A 17,002-nucleotide genomic window follows, 5' to 3' on the forward strand; every position below is an offset into this window, starting at 1 on the left:
TAATTCACAGCCCCGTAACGATTTGAAGACGGTTATACCATTATTAGGAAACAACATACTGTAGGAATTAGAAGCCCGTTGAAAGTTCAGGTGCCACGGATACTGCGGGGATATATTCGCACACACAATCAAGGGTGAATTAATTCATATAAGTGAAAAAGACATAATATTAACGCTGTCGAAAAGCATATATTGATTGCGGATGGAGGGACCAAATGACGCTTTATGCACCTACAGGGAGAATAACAATACTGAATATATTGTGTTGTAAATCGATCGTAGTGGCTGTTCAGAAATACCCTCCTGTTGCTCAGCCGGCCGGGATGGACCCTCAGATTCAGTTGGAGTGTTCACTTCCTTATTGGAACCTGCAACTTGTTTTGCGGGTGCGGAATTACCATCACTTTGCGAAACCTTTTGGTTGGGTTTATTTTCTGTCGAATCATCACGTTTTCCCGCTGGACTGCCAATCCGTTTCTTCTCTCCTGGTGGTGATGGGGCCGAGTCGGGACTGTCAACAATGTTGTCTCGAGCCTCTGGACCTGATGGAACCCTCGGCTCCGGATTCGGGTCACCATTTTCTTTCACTTCTGAACCCTCCGGATTTGCGACATTTAGTCCGAAATAAGCGGCAAGGAGGGCCCGGTCGCAAGTGGCATACCACGGACAGCCCCAGCCGCCGATGCAGACGGTGCAGTTTCCTGGTCGAGAAACGTGTAGCTTTTCCTTTGGAAACTGCGTGCACCCCTGTTGTGCATACTGAGCTAGTTTCTGCTTTCCCTCGGAAGTCGAAAGTACAGCGGAATCACGAAGGTCTGGGCAATCCACCAACTCCGCCGTCGGAACCAGCGCGCGAGAAGCGGAAACATGCATTAAACAAAGCGTCAATGCAAACGCAATCAGCACGCACCGAACACCAAAACTTGACATCGCTTACTATAAAGTCACACTAACAAAAAAAAGGCAAATATTGAAAAAAAATTATTTTCGATGCAAAGCAACTCAATTTTTATCCAAAGATGCCTCCTCAACAACTCCTTCTATATTAAAGAGACACGCTCACACCTGTGTTATTCCAGCAATTCAACAGAATATGAGAGTGGCAAACCGTATTTGTTTAGGTTGAAATCTCATCCATTTGCACCCGCTTGACAACTCCAATCTTACGGTATTTACGATGGGAATCCTTTGGGAAATGGCGAGGCGCAATAATGTTACGTCCTTCAGTGCTGTTGAACACAGTTGGAGCTTTAACCACAAAAACATAACATTCAAATAAAATCAACAGCCCTCTAACGCTTGCGGAATATGTATGTAGAAAAAATAACTCAAAAATTTAAATAAATTAATACCTCAGTAATTGTTTTCCTTTTAATTTTTCTTCATGACAGAAATTAAATGTGCCTCTCCTGAGGGTCGCAAAATGCCGCCTTGTCACTCGAGTGCATATCCGATGAGATTAACCTCTTCAGAAACGGGAAGTTACTCATATTTACACTGAGCTCTGCGTATGAATGCGCCCCCACATGCATCGGGATGCCTTGACATGAACTCAAGTGATGAACCCTAAAAATTATTTATCAGCAAAGTCGTCTCAGTTTCATAATTGAGATGCCAACGTGAGCAGGACGAAGTGGTCCCACTCAAAATGAGAATTCAGTTGAAATAAATAATAGTGACGAGTTTCGTCCCGCAAAAATCTCCCAAGGTGAAAGTCCTCACATAAAACTCCACCCCCAAAAGAAAACCAAAAAAATTTTAAACATATTTCCCTGTTCTTCCTTCACGAACATCTTTTCGCATCCGAGCCGTTGAGATGTTTCATTTTAGTTGCATTCACATCCGACGCATTCATTTCTACCATTTCTATTTGCACTTGAGCTGCTTAGCAACAAAAAAAGAATTTCAACACAAATCTTCCCCAACCTTGTCTATAATAATAATCATAATAATTACATTGGTTTTCCACCGACCAAATTGTCAACCTCCAATAGCGCTAGTTTTATTTCAAAGGCAAAACAACGCACTGAATTAAATCATGTACTGAAAATATATAACTTTGTGGTGACATTTTTTAAAATTGTTTTTACTGCATTCCTCCACATTTCCACCTGAAAGGGCACAGCTCCGCTTTCTGGATTCAGTTCTGCTCAGTGCTTGGGAGTTCCGCAAACATGAAACAATTGCTCCCTCCATTCAGTAACGGAAACATAACGGGGAGGTTCAGTGATAAAATCTTTGAGCCCATGCATCAAACAGGAAAGAATTTACAACATAAAAGATGATTCGCACGAAATTACAAACGTTTAACTGTCAAGGTGCAGTGACATTAACTGGTGTCGACTCAACGTAAGCTTTCAACAATGCCCCTCTTTTTCCTCTTTTTTTTTGTTAATTCAGGGAAATCATAACATAAAAGTGGCCGCTGCGAGTCACTTTGCGACGGAAAAACATTACTATTAAATAAATTTCTCAACATAACTCACAGATGCCGCTACCAAAAGCGATGGGAATTGTGCTGAAACGTCACATCTTGTGGTATAAATTCGTGAGATATTTCCTCCTGACGTATAAAAACGGATATTTGTGCATTCAACAAACTCGTAATGGTTCCTCATGAATAGTTTTCGGAAAAGGTTCAAATAATCACCAACGTGAGCACAACGCCTGCAGTGATGCGAGTATTTATAAACGTCTCATGCAAAATTTAAGTTAACTGTGTTGAACTGTAATAAAGTTAAATTCAATTGAATGAGTTGAGGTTACTGTGTGGAGGTATTCACCACTCGTAACATCATGAGGAATTCGCCACACCTCCAACGTAATCATTTAAACTCCGCATGTAATTTGATAGAGAGTTATGTATGCAATTTAAAGTTGCTTCAACTGCCTTTTTCTTTCCCCCCTCTCTCCTTTGAAATTGACTGATTCGTATATATTTTATTAACCCTCCCGCCCCATGAGGAACTCGGGCACTTCCGATAACAACAAATCAAACACCATTGGCGTAACGCTCAGGTGGTTTCAATGCGAAAAGTTTCTCAACCGGGGAGTATTCGGTATTGTAAACTCCGTTTCTTTCGTCCTTAACGTTAATTAATGGAGTTATAATTCACAGGTCAAAACAAACGACATAACCAACGCCATTAACACCATTTGTCTTTTTATTCCTTTCTTTCTTATTTAGCCTGCAAGGGAGAATTCAAGTGAGTAAAGGCATGATGTTATCAATAGCCCAGAAACCAAAACAAATGTGTGTTATTTATGTACCTGAGGTTTCAGTTTGTTTTTAGTTTATAAAAAGAGAGAGAGAGAGGAAAAAATATTAAAATGGCACAACTCACACCAAATATGGTGCGTAGGAACATAAAGAAAAACATCTTCTAAAAAGGGCTGCTTAAATAACTTAACTGTTGAGGGTTAATATCACCAATCACAGTGTTCATTCCCGCTGATAAACATGAAGTGAAAAAAAAATCCAACTGAATATCAGCTTAATTTTAGTCAGCATACCTCAAGCGGATGCACACGTAACATTCCCCTCGGAACCCCAATATTACAAACGCTACTTTTTGTTTTATGCGTGAGAATTTATGGAGAGAGCAAATAACCGAAGTTGTGAAATAGCGTAAATGGCAGTCATAACGCAACATCACGGGAATATGAAACGAAATAGCGAGTCACAGCTATCACTTTATTAAAGCAAAAGGAAAAAAAATTTCAAACCAGGAGCAAATGCAAGTTGAAAATAAACCTGGTGGTAGAGTGGTATAACTGCCCTCTCCCACTTTTGAGATTAAGAAACAAAAAAAGCAGCAACAACATATAGTCATTCCCAATTTCTTTAGTAAACTTGCGTACCACTGTACGTTTCGCAAATATTAAAATCTATTCACTACTGACTCAGGTCGAATGTTAAATATCATCGTAAAACGCCATTCGGGGCAAATGGCGTGTTTAAAGCTCGTTCAAAATATCCTACAGGACATTCTCCCCCTATGGTTCATATAATTCACAGCCCCGTAACGATTTGAAGACGGTTATACCATTATTAGGAAACAACATACTGTAGGAATTAGAAGCCCGTTGAAAGTTCAGGTGCCACGGATACTGCGGGGATATATTCGCACACACAATCAAGGGTGGATTAATTCACATAAGTGAAAAAGACATAATATTAACGCTTTTGAAAAGCATATATTGATTGCGGATGGGGGACCAAATGACGCTTTATGCACCTACAGGGAGAATAACAATACTGAATATATTGTGTTGTAAATCGATCGTAGTGGCTGTTCAGAAATACTTCCCTGTTGCTCAGCGGGCCGGGATGGACCCTCAGATTCAGTTGGAGTGTTCACTTCCTTATTGGAACCTGCAACTTGTTTTGCGGGTGCGGAATTACCATCACTTTGCGAAACCTTTTGGTTGGGTTTATTTTCTGTTGAATCCTCACGTTTTCCCGCTGGACTGTCAATTCGTTTTTTCTCTCCTGGTGGTGATGGGGTCGAGTCGTCTGCGGTGGTCCCGTTCTCCTGCGCATCATAATTGCGGCGGACGGGACCGGCTGGGTTTCCCGGGTTTAAGTCGTTTCGTTCCCTCGCGTCATTCAATTCTGGTTTGTTAACCGCAGCTCCAAAAAAACGGAGGAAATCAACAGATACGCACGTATGTTTCCACGGACAGAGTAAACTGTGGAAACAAACGGTGCAGTTTCCTTTCTTAACTCTCACTGTTCCCCCTCGCTTCTCCATCACGCAGTGGTCCTTCGCGTACTTCTCGAAATCCGACCGACCCGCTCCACTGGACAGAGCGATAAATGCCTCTAAGCGTTTGCATTGTGGAACGTCCTTTACAAGGATGTAGTCCTCCGTAGCAGACACGTCCGAAGGGAAAAACAGCAGCGACAATGAAAACAAAAGAAACAAGACTTCAAACCTCAACATTGCTTTATGATGTATTACCTTAAAAGGAAAAAGGCAAATACTGAAAAAGATTATTTTCGATGCAAAGCAACTCAATTTTTATCCAAAGATGCCTCCTCAACAACTCCTTCTATATTAAAGAGACACGCTCACACCTGTGTTATTCCAGCAATTCAACAGAATATGAGAGTGGCAAACCGTATTTGTTTAGGTTGAAATCTCATCCATTTGCACCCGCTTGACAACTCCAATCTTACGGTATTTACGATGAGAATCCTTTGGGAAATGGCGAGGCGCAATAATGTTACGTTCTTCAGTGCTGTTGAACACAGTTGGAGCTTTAACCACAAAAACATAACATTCAAATAAAATCAACAGCCCTCTAACGCTTGCGGAATATGTATGTAGAAAAAATAACTTAAAAATTTAAACAAATTAATACCTCAGTAATTGTTTTCCTTTTAATTTTTATTCATGACAAAAATGAAATGTGCTTCTCCTGAGGATCGCAAAACGCCGCCTTGTCATTCGAGTGCATATCCGATGAGATTAACCTCTTCAGAAACGGGAAGTTACTCATATTTACACTGAGCTCTCCGTATGAATGCGCCACCACATGCATCGGAATGCCTTGACATGAACTCAAGTGATGAACCCTAAAAATTATTTATCAGCAAAGTCGTCTCAGTTTCATAATTGAGATGCCAACGTGAGCAGGACGAAGTGGTCCCACTCAAAATGAGAATTCAGTTGAAATAAATAATGGTGACGAATTTCGTCTCACAAAAATCTCCCAAGGTGAAAGTCCTCACATAAAACTCCACCCCCAAAAGAAAACCAAAAAAATTTTAAACATATTTCCCTGTTCTTCCTTCACGAACATCTTTTCGCATCCGAGCCGTTGAGATGTTTCATTTTAGTTGCATTCACATCCGACGCATTCATTTCTACCATTTCTATTTGCACTTGAGCTGCTTAGCAACAAAAAAAGAATTTCAACACAAATCTTCCCCAACCTTGTCCATAATAATAATCATAATAATTACAATGGTTTTCCACCGACCAAATTGTCAACCTCCAATAGCGCTAGTTTTATTTCAAAGGCAAAACAACGCACTGAATTAAATCATGTACTGAAAATATATAACTTTGTGGCGACATTTTTTAAAATTGTTTTTATTGCATTCCTCCACATTTCCACCTGAAAAGGCACAACTCCGCTTTCTGGATTCAGTTCTGCTCAGTGCTTGGGAGTTCCGCAAACATGAAACAATTGCTCCCTCCATTCAGTAACGCAAACATAACGGGGAGGTTCAGTAATAAAATCTTTGAGCCCATGCATCAAACAGGAAAGAATTCACAACATAAAAGATGATTCGGACGAAATTACAAACGTTTAACTGTCAAGGTGCAGTGACATTAACTGGTGTCGACTCAACGTAAGCTTTCAACAATGCCCCTCTTTTTCCTCTTTTTTTTTTTGTTAATTCAGGGAAATCATAACATAAAATTGGCCGCTGCGAGTCACTTTGCAACGGAAAAACATTACTATTAAATAAATTTCTCAACATAACTCACAGATGCCGCTACCAAAAGCGATGGGAATTGTGCTGAAACGTCACATCTTGTGGTATAAATTCGTGAGATATTCCCTCCTTACGTATAAAAACGGATATTTGTGCATTAAACAAACTCGTAATGGTTCCTCATGAATAGTTTTCGGAAAAGGTTCAAATAATCACCAACGTGAGCACAACGCCTGCAGTGATGCGAGTATTTATAAACGTCTCATGCAAAATTTAAGTTAACTGTGTTGAACTGTAATAAAGTTAAATTCAATTGAATGAGTTGAGGTTACTGTGTGGAGGTATTCACCACTCGTAACATCATGAGGAATTCGCCACACCTCCAACGTAATCATTTAAACTCCGCATGTAATTTGATGGAGAGTTATGTATGCAATTTAAAGTTGCTTCAACTGCCTTTTTCTTTCCCCCCTCTCTCCTTTGAAATTGACTGATTCGTATATATTTTATTAACCCTCCCGCCCCATGAGGAACTCGGGCACTTCCGATAACAACAAATCAAACACCATTGGCGTAACGCTCAGGTGGTTTCAATGCGAAAAGTTTCTCAACCGGGGAGTATTCGGTATTGTAAACTCCGTTTCTTTCGTCCTTAACGTTAATTAATGGAGTTATAATTCACAGGTCAAAACAAACGACATAACCAACGCCATTAACACCATTTGTCTTTTTATTCCTTTCTTTCTTATTTAGCCTGCAAGGGAGAATTCAAGTGAGTAAAGGCATGATGATATCAATAGCCCAGAAACCAAAACAAATAAATGTGTGTTATTTATGTACCTGAGGTTTCAGTTTGTTTTTAGTTTATAAAAAGAGAGAGAGAGAGAGGGAAAAAATATTAAAATGGCACAACTCACACCAAATATGGTGCGTAGGAACATAAAGAAAAACATCTTCTAAAAAGGGCTGCTTAAATAACTTAACTGTTGAAGGTTAATATCACCAATCACAGTGTTCATTTTCCCGCTGATAAACATGAAGTGAAAAAACAACAATCCAACTGAATATCAGCTTAATTTTAATCAGCGTACCTCAAGCGGATGCACACATAACATTCCCCTCGGAACCCCAATATTACAAACGCTACTTTTTGTTTTTACCCCCCAAGTTAACGCAACTTCCCATGAGGAAAAAAAAAATCCCTCAACTCATCTTAACAATCATCATCTTTTCACCGAATTTACTGCAAGCGAACAACTGGATAAAACCCCGTCGACACCAATTCATTGGCCCAACACACACCCAAACCCAAACAAACATCAACTAACACATCATATCTGCGTGAATGAACCTGAATCAAAAAAAAAACGAAGAGGAAACTTCACATGGCCAATATTTAATTTCTTTTTTAATTCCACTCCAATTCATCAGGACGCACCGGTGTGGAAAGGGGAATGACACTACTTTTCGTCCTTTCCTTATCTCTGGGCATTGCCTTTCGCATGTCAAGTGCATCTTCATTTTCCTTAAAAGGACCTTTTGAGCCACTGCCGTGATAATAATCCAATACGCGTCTATACACCACATATCCAAGTCCTCGATACATATCTTGTGCAACTTTATTACTTTGTCTTACAAAAAGATCTACAAAATACGCATTGTGAATATATTCAGTGGTTGCCTCAAGTTCTTTCATGAGTGTTACACCCAACCCAAGTCGTCGGAAGGTTGGCGCTACCGTAACTGCTGATACGTGTCCATGGAAATCTTCAGCTTCACCTTCCGCTTTTCCGAGTGTATAAGCCATCGTAACACCTGTAGTCGGATGAATGCAAATGCGTTGATACTCGGGCCAATGCGTTACATATTCTCCATAAAAAGAGGAATTATATGTTTCAGTTAACTGGTCCATGTTGACAAAGTTAAAAGACATAATGTCCACTAAGTTGAAATCCCTAAAAGTGCTCATGGCGATACGGACTGTTTCTCTCTTCCTACCAGTTGTTGTTGTTGTTGGTAGTTGTTTTGCGTGACAATTGTAAAAAAAGAAAAAGAAAGCGAAGAGACGTCACAAACAACAAAAAAAGTGTGTGCGTGTGCATGTGCGTGTGTGTGTGTGTGTGTGTGTGTGTGTATATATGGAGGGTTATTGTGCGACAATAATCATGCTACCGATAGCATTTACTCATGTTCAAGCGATTAGGTGGGGAAGTTACGGAACCGTGGAAAAACAAATGTGCCCAACCAGTATGCACATCGGTTTACCGCCAACGGCGCCTTTTCTTTATATTCGACTCGTCACTTCCATTTAAACGGTTACAGAAAGAAGATGTTTCTCCTCATCATCATTTCCCATGATTTAGGCATCGAATTCAGTAAATTGCTGGTGTTTATATGTTGGACCCTCCAGTTTCTTTTTGTTTTCATACCAATCCCTCGTAACTTTGCGTTGTTTTGAACCACTGTGCTCCTATAGCGGTCATCATGTGGCACCTCCGTGCGTAGCACTTTTCGAGGCCGCTCACTGCCATCATCCAACACAACTGATGTTGTTTCTCTTGCCACTTTTCTATCTTCCTTAATGAGTCCTTGCAACTGTGAGCGAACTTCGCTGGGTCTTTTGTCAATACCAAAGTTTTGAGCGACATGACCCAAATGAAGGGCATCGGAATTGAAGAAAAGACGCTTAAGTTCCCTGGAATGACCGGCGTATGCTCTTATGTATGACTGATAGGCGAATAATGCAAGTCTGGTGATGTCATCAGTTCTGCCGGTGCTTTCATCATTCACATTTTCTTCGTTTGAATGCCGCTTCATAACTAGTCGGCATATGGCGCGCTCCAAAGTTGCAGTGCTCTGAGCCCACATGTGATTGGCTTTGGGATCCAATTTAGTTAAATAAAAGAGGAATGACTCATATTTCCTTTCCTCTATGATTCCCGATTCGGCATTGGCACCTTTCGCCATGGAACCTAATTTAGTTTCCTTTGCTAAGAAGTTACTCAAATAAGATGCATACCCCTCCTCGTGTGGCATGAGAAATAACATGGAATCCCCCGTGTTACCAATACGTGCTGTGCGGCCAATGCGATGAATGTAACACGGCGCATCAGTAGGAGGATCATAATGCACAATCCAATCAACATTAGGCATGTCAAGCCCCCGCGCGGCAACGTCTGTGCAAAAGAGAATTCCCTTTTTGGAAGGTTGAACGCTGCTGTCCATATGTTTGAAGGCATGGAAAACAGAGGCTCGATCAACTTGTGACATATTACCGTGCAGTTTAAATATGTTAACGTCAAGAACAGCATTTTTTTCGGATAATTCATTTACTTCAGTCGGATCCTCATCATCCGAGTCATCATCAAAAGTGACAACGTCCTCATCTCGACCCTCGTGAATGTGCCTATTGGCTTCCCCAATACGCTTTTTTAAGCTGTAGCGATTTGAGTTTTTTTGAGGTGCGCCAGCGCTTCTGCCACTGTTTGTCTTGCCACGAAAAGGTGACTTCAATCTGGACAACAAATAATAATGAAATTCAGCACTGTCTGCAGTTGAAACAAAAACGATAAGTCTTTGAGCTCCAGCGTCCAACTGCGACCGAAGAAAGCTTATGAGTGTTGCCAGGCGGTGCTTTGTTGGTACCAATACATAGTGTTGCCGCAACGATGAAGGAATAGAAAAAGTGTCCTCCGTCTCACCAACGCGAACAATATTATCCCGTAGCGCAAAATGAGAGAGTCGTTCAACAGCCGCCGTTATGGTGGCCGAAACGAGAACTCGTTTAAACGAGGATTGCGCGTCCCCGCCGCCTGTTTGGTGTGCGTCCCGTTTCTTCGCTACTAACAAATCCATAACCTCACGAATAGTCTTTTCGAACCCCATATCGAGTAACCGATCAGCCTCATCCAACACAATAGTTTGCAACTCCTCTACTCGAAAGGATGATGTGGCCTTGAGATGATCCAAAAGCCTTCCAGGCGTCGTTGCCAAAATTGTTATTCCTTTTCGTAGTCTCGCCTTTTCCTTGTGCCTATTCTCACCTCCATGAATCCCGCCTACCGTAAGGAAGAGGGCACAACGCGTAAGAATAGTGAGTACATCCGACACCTGTACTACCAACTCTCGAACTGGACACAAAACAATAATGACAGAACCGACGTCACGCTTCAGTGGCCGGGTGTCGCAATCGCAGAGCAATTGATGAAGCAGAGGAAGCGCATACGCTAAAGTTTTACCGCTTCCCGTCTCGCTTCTGACGAGAACATCACGTGTTTTATCAACCATGGGCATCCAACTAAGTTTTTGTATGCGCGTCAACGAGTTAATGCACAAAACTTCTGTTAAGGGCCGAATCAACTTCTTGTGCACAAGTTCTGCTATGGGAGGAAGTGATTCGGCTTCATGGCTTACACTATCTGCTTGAAACGCCACGGACTCCGCCTCAACTTCTTTCGGTACCGGCACTACTTTTGAAGCTGTTCGTTTTACGGGAACGTCACTTGATTTTTTCACACGTCCCACCGTTCCACCGTCGGGTTTCTGCTGCTGAACTTCCGAAGAATGTTGAGTCTTTTTGCCTTTTATAGATTCGCTAGAATTTGCATATTGCGTTGCCGCTTGGTTTTTCCTTTTGGCAGCACCCTTCACAACCACTTCGTCACTAATATCAGTTAACTGAGATGAACCGGTAGCAGAGAGTAAATGCCGAAGTGCGTCTTGTTCGTCATTTTCCGTAAGGCCGTGAACACAGAGATGAGCCCTCTCGGAACCCGCTAGTGACATAAATATTTTCTTTTCCGCTTTAACAGTTTCCTTTTCCTTAACTTTTCCCCGACAAACCCCTTTGGTTTCTTCTGTTTTTAGGATGGTGAAGAGAGGAGGAGGAGGAGGAGGAGGAGGGGGGGGGGATAAAAAATAATAAAAAAAGAAGGCCAGTAGATGGTGGAATGTAATAAATTGTACGATAATGGGCAATCGCATGTTCGGAAACACTGACGGGCTTCAACAACAACAACAATAGCACCAACAGCAGTAACAAAGATTATGTATAGATGTGCGGAATAATCATTTGAGCTTACAAAAATGACAAAACACAAAACCCGTTCTTTACTTTTGTCATCGTCTCATCATCCCTTTTTTTTTTTTGTAATTGCACTTGTTTCCCCCTCGCCCAATTCCCATCATCGCCGTTACCACTATTTTCTGCCTCACCGTAACATGTGGTTCCCCTATGCATCCTTTTTTCCCCGCTCACTCTGGGCTTTACTTCGTCGGATTTGTTGGCAAAGAAGCTCTAACTTCACCGCTTCAGTTAAAAGTTTGCGTCCTTCTTCTCGCTGCCGCATGTTATAAATTTTTATACCGACTAAAAATACACCCAAAATGACAAATGCAACCCAACTCTGATCGAGAAGGAATGAGAACCAGTCGTTCTCTGCGGGTGAAATCGACATTTGCACGTCCTATAGAGCCAACTTGTGCAGTTGCTTGTAATTAAATGGGCAAAAGTTGTTGCACCACTTACTATGTCGGTTGTGTCTCCTTCACAAACTCGAACACGCAGGAAAGCGGCAACGCGTGAAGAGAAACAGTAAAGAAAAAAAATTGGGAACGAATAAGTGCTACCTGAAAATTACAAATACAAAAGGTAGAGAGTATCCAAGGCGATTACACGTGAAGTTAAGATGATGGGACAAACAAAGGTTTTAGAGAGAACCATTTGACACACCTACGGAGAGCTTAAGCCAACGATCCTGGCGGTTTAGTTGTTGTGTAATTCGGTAGGTGTGGGCTGATGTGGGAGAAGAGCATGGAGAGATGACTCTCCTTCACCTCGCTGCACTTGACTCTCTGCGGTAAGATTTGAAGGCTTGGACGATACGGAACACGAACATGGCAACACCAAAAAAGATACTCATGCTGTACTGTTCATAAAACCCCTTCTCCGGTGGTTTCCTCCGTGTTAATCCAATAATAATACTTCCTTCATACGCCCTCTGATCTGTTGCACCTTGTGGATTATTTCCTGCACCTACACCGCGACTGACACGATGTCCCCTCCTCCTCCTTCCTGCATTACGCCGGTTGGTTGAGCCTTGTGAACCCTCCTCCTCAGTGACGTCTTTCTTATGTACACACGAAGCCGTTAAACTGTTAGCAACTAACTCAAGTTCGACGTACTGAAGCGTTTGCTTCGCCCTCCAGCTGCCACTTTTCAGGCCTCGTGCATCGCTTCCAATTGCACGAACAAATACGCTTGGTTGAATTGTACCGCACTCACTTGCTGCATTTCCGGGTTTCGAGAAGTGCCCCACATATTCCACCAGCTGCGTCATTCGCATTTCTCCTTCAAAACCTGGACGGTATTCTGTTGGAAGCGCATTGAGCCGCTCACCACAAATGATGTAATGTTTCACCGCCTCCTCATCCGCTCCGGCAGCAAATGCCCTGAGACCACTCGCATCATGTTCAACAGTTCCTTCGAGGGCTCCTGTGAAGTTAACATTTACGGATTGCATATAAGCGGTACCGTCAGTGAAGGTCACCGTTTCACCAACAATAAATGGGCGACATGGAGTTTGTACCACAATACCCCATTCCCCACTCATACGCGAGGTAATTTGATGAGGAAGTTGCACATTCACTGCTCTGCCACCAGTGGTGAAGAAGGCGTAAAAGAGCAGTGGGACTAAGAGAAACCCCCTCATCATCGTTAGCATCTCATTCACAAGACGAAAGGGAAGAAAAATATTGGTGATAACGAAGCTGCTTGCGTGCTCACATAATGAAGTTGGTTCGCCACAAACAAAGGGGAGAGGAAAAGTGAAAATAAAAATAAATGTGACTGATGTATATCAAACGGATGAATTGAAATAACATGTCGATGAAACGCAAGCAAGCAAAGAAGAAAGTGTGTGGAGAAGTGAAATGAAAAGGCTAAGCGACGCCTCATATCCTCACAGCACTGTGGCATACACACACACACACACACATAATCATTCCACATCACACATAGCTTGTGTGGCACTGAATGAAAAGAAGAAAAAACAAAGCCATGTCGACTGTTACAAGTCGTCATCGTAGTTGGGTCGTAGGAAGTCGTTCCAGGCCATACTAAACAGATCAACACCATGATTCGATTTGACAACAATATAAACTGCTGTAAACGCGGCAAATAACAGAGCGATGTTTAACACGCCGGAGACCATCGTACCGACGGGGTTCATCATTTCGGGCCGCTGGTGGTTCATCATCTCCCCTTTTCCTTTTGTTTTTGTTTTGTTATCGCCTTTTCTTTTTTCGTAAGGGGTGCGACTATTCATGTGACAGTGCAATCAAGAAAAAAAAGGGGGAAAAGAAGTTGTTGGTGCTGGAAAAATGAGTCCTGTCACAGAAGATCACATGTGTATCTGGTTAGGTTATCCTAGACAGAATTTCAACAAGAAAATAATAATAATAATAATAAACACAGTATGGAATGTAACGCTGGCTGTTTTACGTGTAATAACGAAGGAATGTAAGGAAGAGAAATAGTACAAGGGTTAAGTTTACTCGTCAGGTTTGTGATTGTACAAACCCTTCTCCATCATCTCAACAGATACGCCAAAAAACGCTTCTTCATCCATTTTGGCGTTTCTGGCGGGACCGCTGTCGCGCGGAGCCGAACCCTCCAGTGGTTCCTTGACAAAAGCGGCATTCGTGAAACTGGGCATTAACGCAGCGAAATAAGAGCGCTTGACGTTATTGCGGAAGTTCCGCCTCCCGGTACCCTTCTCTGCACCACCTGCACGTCTGGAGGGTCGAAGTCGGTGCTCCACAGCAGCCGGATACTCTGCAACTTTCCTGCAACCTAAACAATATATATATTCCCCATCCACACAACGCCTCGATACCTGAAAGCCCCAGGTTAGACATTTCATGAGTCTCAGGAAACTTCCTTTTTCTCGGGACATCATGCAGAGAGGAAACCTTAACAACAAGGCACCTGACGGTTTAAGAAGATACGAACTTAGCGTCATCGCATCTCTGACATCCTGCAGTACGCTTACGGTAGAAACCGAGTTTTGTGGAAACATCCCCATTTCATGAGGCCCACTGAAGTCAAGTGCCACAACGTCTGCTGCGCAGCTGTGAAATAACTCCCGCAAAAAAACGACAGGAGTACACACGACAGCACTTTTGTCAGATAAACCGCCTTCCAACAGATGCGGCTCAACGGATGAGGGAAAACGATCCGACATGGACTGGTGTGCGGTGTGCCGCCTGACATGCGCAGCCGCCTCATTTACTGTAAGAGGAAGTTCGCAAGCTTTCGAAAAATTATTACCAACTGGCTCTTGGACCCCAATGTTGCAGCAGGAGCCAGAGAATAAATAAAAAAGGGGATCAGCCGAAACATTGAAATCCGCTTCATCGAACAGCGACTGGAGAAAACGCTCCTTGCGACTGTACTCATCCTCTAATCGAAGGGGATGCAGAACATTTCCCACATGTTCATGTTGCACCAGCGGTCGCTTCAGCTCCCGACAGCGTGACAAGTGTTCCACTATCAACGATTGCACTGTGCCATGCCACTGGCCACCAATGTAAAAAAGACGAGCATCATTTATGAGCCACTGATGCTTTCTTTGCAATGTATTCAATACTTTTCTCACTCCACCGACGCTTACCACCGCTTCATTCATCAGGTGAAACAGCGTAAAAACATGTACCAAACGAAAACAAACAAACAAACAAACACAGCTGAAACGGTTATGTTTGATAATCCTTTATACACAAATGGGATAGAGACACATACAAAGAGAAGTAAAAGGAGAGGAGCGGAGTACTGGGAAACGTCAGCGGAGATGAAAGCAAAGCAAATGATCCGATTTTACAGAAAAAAAAAATGAGAAATATCCACCAGTGGGAAGGAGTGCGTGTCACAAAATTAACTACTCCAGTGCAAGACATTACTTCAAATCAACAGAGACTGTGATGTGCAACGAAAATTATACAGCAGGGAAACATCGTTAGGTGATGGGAACACCACAACTACGGGTGGTCGGAGTTGTAGGCGCCTGCGTGAAGCAGCTTCCAAGGAGCCGATCCTTTTTGAAAAGATAATCCTGCTCCAAAAGACTACAGACCCTTATAAAATTTTCCATTTCTTTTTGCATCAGCATCATGCGCAATTCATTGGCTGCAGTGCATTGGTTGCCGAGTTGGGAAATGAAAAGTGTCTGGCGCCTTGATCGTAGCAATTCATTCGCCAGTTCATGCAACGGCACCTGCGCGATCAAGTTGCAAACGCAGTCTTGAGTTTGGGACTCTCTGGAGGCGATTGACGAATTAAGTGAACTTTCAGGAGTTGAACGACCACCACTACGATACACAACGGGGGGCAAATAAGGATCAGACGCATTGCTGCTGCCAGAAGTTTTGGTGCCTTTTTGAACCTCCCCAAATATTTTGGTTGGCTGCTCAGCAACAGCCACTGCAGCGGAATCGCTCCCATTCCCAGACGGACCGACTTCCGTGGAAGTTATTTGGGAAGTTAAACTTGAATCGGCACAGCAATTTGATTGCAGGAGAATGTTTTTTAGTGCCGCCCGCTCATTTCTGAGTTGCCTTGCGGCGTCAGCCAACGCCTCACGCTTCCCGTCGACACAAACCTCAACTTCTTCTGTAAGTTGTTTAACGCGTATTTCATGAAGTTGAGCTCTCGACACCATCGCGTCCGATACCGTGTTGTAGGCGTCCAAGTTTGTCTCAGAATCATATGCAGCTATGCAAATCTTCGATACAGTCCCGCCAATGTTGCGCAAGACGTCAGCAATTTCTATCCGTTCGTTGTCATCAAAAATAGCACCATCATCATCTAACAAGGCGCGACATAGCTTATCGTAATTTTTTGCCATTTCTCTCGCAAACATTTTCATGCTAACGGGAAAAGTAACGCGAGAAGGTGGTGAACTAATTCCATCACTAACTAGAGTTTTGTCTTCGGAAAGTGTACCGGCCTCACTGCCACTACGCCGTTGTTGGGGACCCCTTTCATCAACTTCAACTCCCTCAGTTTCCCTCAATGCAGAATTTGTTAAATACTGTAAGAAGGAAGACCCAGGAAGGCGAGGCATGGGAGAACTTTTACATGCCTTTTGTTGTCCAATACACCCTTTTTCACTATCAGAGTTATGTTCTCTATCATATGGTTTAGGGGGTGGCCGACGTGGCCGAGTTACGGACTCTCGAGTATTGGAAAAAGCGGGACTATTATTTTTTATCAAAGGTTCACCCGGTTTCAACCCTTCAGGATTCCGCGGAAAAAGAGGTGGCCACGACATACCCCATGAATTATCACCAGATACTCCTTGTGTTGAACCATTAACCGCTTCAGCGCATTTGCGCGCTCGCGACTCGGGTTTCACTACATTACATGTATCGCTCTTCTCCCTAAAAGGACAGGGCGTTGATAGCATAATCCTCCTACCTACTTTTGAGTAGTGAAAAATAATAATAATAATAATAATAACAGGAAGGAAAGGTAGTGCAACAGAGCACGCAATT

General features: G+C 42.7%; 9 protein-coding genes across 9 annotated transcripts; 1 reads left to right on the forward strand and 8 right to left on the reverse strand.

Moving 5' to 3' along the window:
* Positions 1 to 215: 215 nt before the first annotated feature.
* TbgDal_III200 (T. brucei spp.-specific protein) lies at positions 216 to 953 on the forward strand (the record flags this gene model as incomplete). Its single annotated transcript, XM_011773672.1, has 1 exon — positions 216 to 953. The coding sequence occupies one exon, from the start codon at positions 216 to 218 to the stop codon at positions 951 to 953; it is 738 nt and encodes a 245-aa protein (XP_011771974.1).
* A 3,285-nt stretch (positions 954 to 4,238) lies between these two features.
* Positions 4,239 to 4,946, reverse strand: TbgDal_III210 (T. brucei spp.-specific protein; the record flags this gene model as incomplete). The annotated part of the gene is made up of 1 exon (XM_011773673.1): positions 4,239 to 4,946. One exon carries the CDS (start codon positions 4,944 to 4,946, stop codon positions 4,239 to 4,241), a length of 708 nt encoding a protein of 235 aa, XP_011771975.1.
* Positions 4,947 to 7,859: 2,913 nt separating this feature from the next.
* TbgDal_III220 (N-acetyltransferase complex ARD1 subunit,putative) lies at positions 7,860 to 8,420 on the reverse strand (the record flags this gene model as incomplete). Its single annotated transcript, XM_011773674.1, has 1 exon — positions 7,860 to 8,420. One exon carries the CDS (start codon positions 8,418 to 8,420, stop codon positions 7,860 to 7,862), a length of 561 nt encoding a protein of 186 aa, XP_011771976.1.
* Positions 8,421 to 8,767: 347 nt separating this feature from the next.
* Positions 8,768 to 11,434, reverse strand: TbgDal_III230 (ATP-dependent DEAD/H RNA helicase, putative; the record flags this gene model as incomplete). Its single annotated transcript, XM_011773675.1, has 1 exon — positions 8,768 to 11,434. The coding sequence occupies one exon, from the start codon at positions 11,432 to 11,434 to the stop codon at positions 8,768 to 8,770; it is 2,667 nt and encodes an 888-aa protein (XP_011771977.1).
* A 248-nt stretch (positions 11,435 to 11,682) lies between these two features.
* Positions 11,683 to 11,907, reverse strand: TbgDal_III240 (hypothetical protein, conserved; the record flags this gene model as incomplete). Its single annotated transcript, XM_011773676.1, has 1 exon — positions 11,683 to 11,907. The coding sequence occupies one exon, from the start codon at positions 11,905 to 11,907 to the stop codon at positions 11,683 to 11,685; it is 225 nt and encodes a 74-aa protein (XP_011771978.1).
* Positions 11,908 to 12,282: 375 nt separating this feature from the next.
* On the reverse strand, positions 12,283 to 13,173 carry TbgDal_III250 (hypothetical protein, conserved; the record flags this gene model as incomplete). The annotated part of the gene is made up of 1 exon (XM_011773677.1): positions 12,283 to 13,173. One exon carries the CDS (start codon positions 13,171 to 13,173, stop codon positions 12,283 to 12,285), a length of 891 nt encoding a protein of 296 aa, XP_011771979.1.
* A 345-nt stretch (positions 13,174 to 13,518) lies between these two features.
* On the reverse strand, positions 13,519 to 13,776 carry TbgDal_III260 (hypothetical protein, conserved; the record flags this gene model as incomplete). Its single annotated transcript, XM_011773678.1, has 1 exon — positions 13,519 to 13,776. The coding sequence occupies one exon, from the start codon at positions 13,774 to 13,776 to the stop codon at positions 13,519 to 13,521; it is 258 nt and encodes an 85-aa protein (XP_011771980.1).
* A 225-nt stretch (positions 13,777 to 14,001) lies between these two features.
* On the reverse strand, positions 14,002 to 15,138 carry TbgDal_III270 (hypothetical protein, conserved; the record flags this gene model as incomplete). The annotated part of the gene is made up of 1 exon (XM_011773679.1): positions 14,002 to 15,138. One exon carries the CDS (start codon positions 15,136 to 15,138, stop codon positions 14,002 to 14,004), a length of 1,137 nt encoding a protein of 378 aa, XP_011771981.1.
* A 327-nt stretch (positions 15,139 to 15,465) lies between these two features.
* Positions 15,466 to 16,914, reverse strand: TbgDal_III280 (T. brucei spp.-specific protein; the record flags this gene model as incomplete). Its single annotated transcript, XM_011773680.1, has 1 exon — positions 15,466 to 16,914. One exon carries the CDS (start codon positions 16,912 to 16,914, stop codon positions 15,466 to 15,468), a length of 1,449 nt encoding a protein of 482 aa, XP_011771982.1.
* Between the last annotated feature and the right edge of the window lie 88 nt (positions 16,915 to 17,002).

This window comes from Trypanosoma brucei, chromosome 3, assembly GCF_000210295.1.
Source record: "Trypanosoma brucei gambiense DAL972 chromosome 3, complete sequence".
In the NCBI taxonomy this organism is placed as follows: Eukaryota; Euglenozoa; class Kinetoplastea; order Trypanosomatida; family Trypanosomatidae; genus Trypanosoma; species Trypanosoma brucei.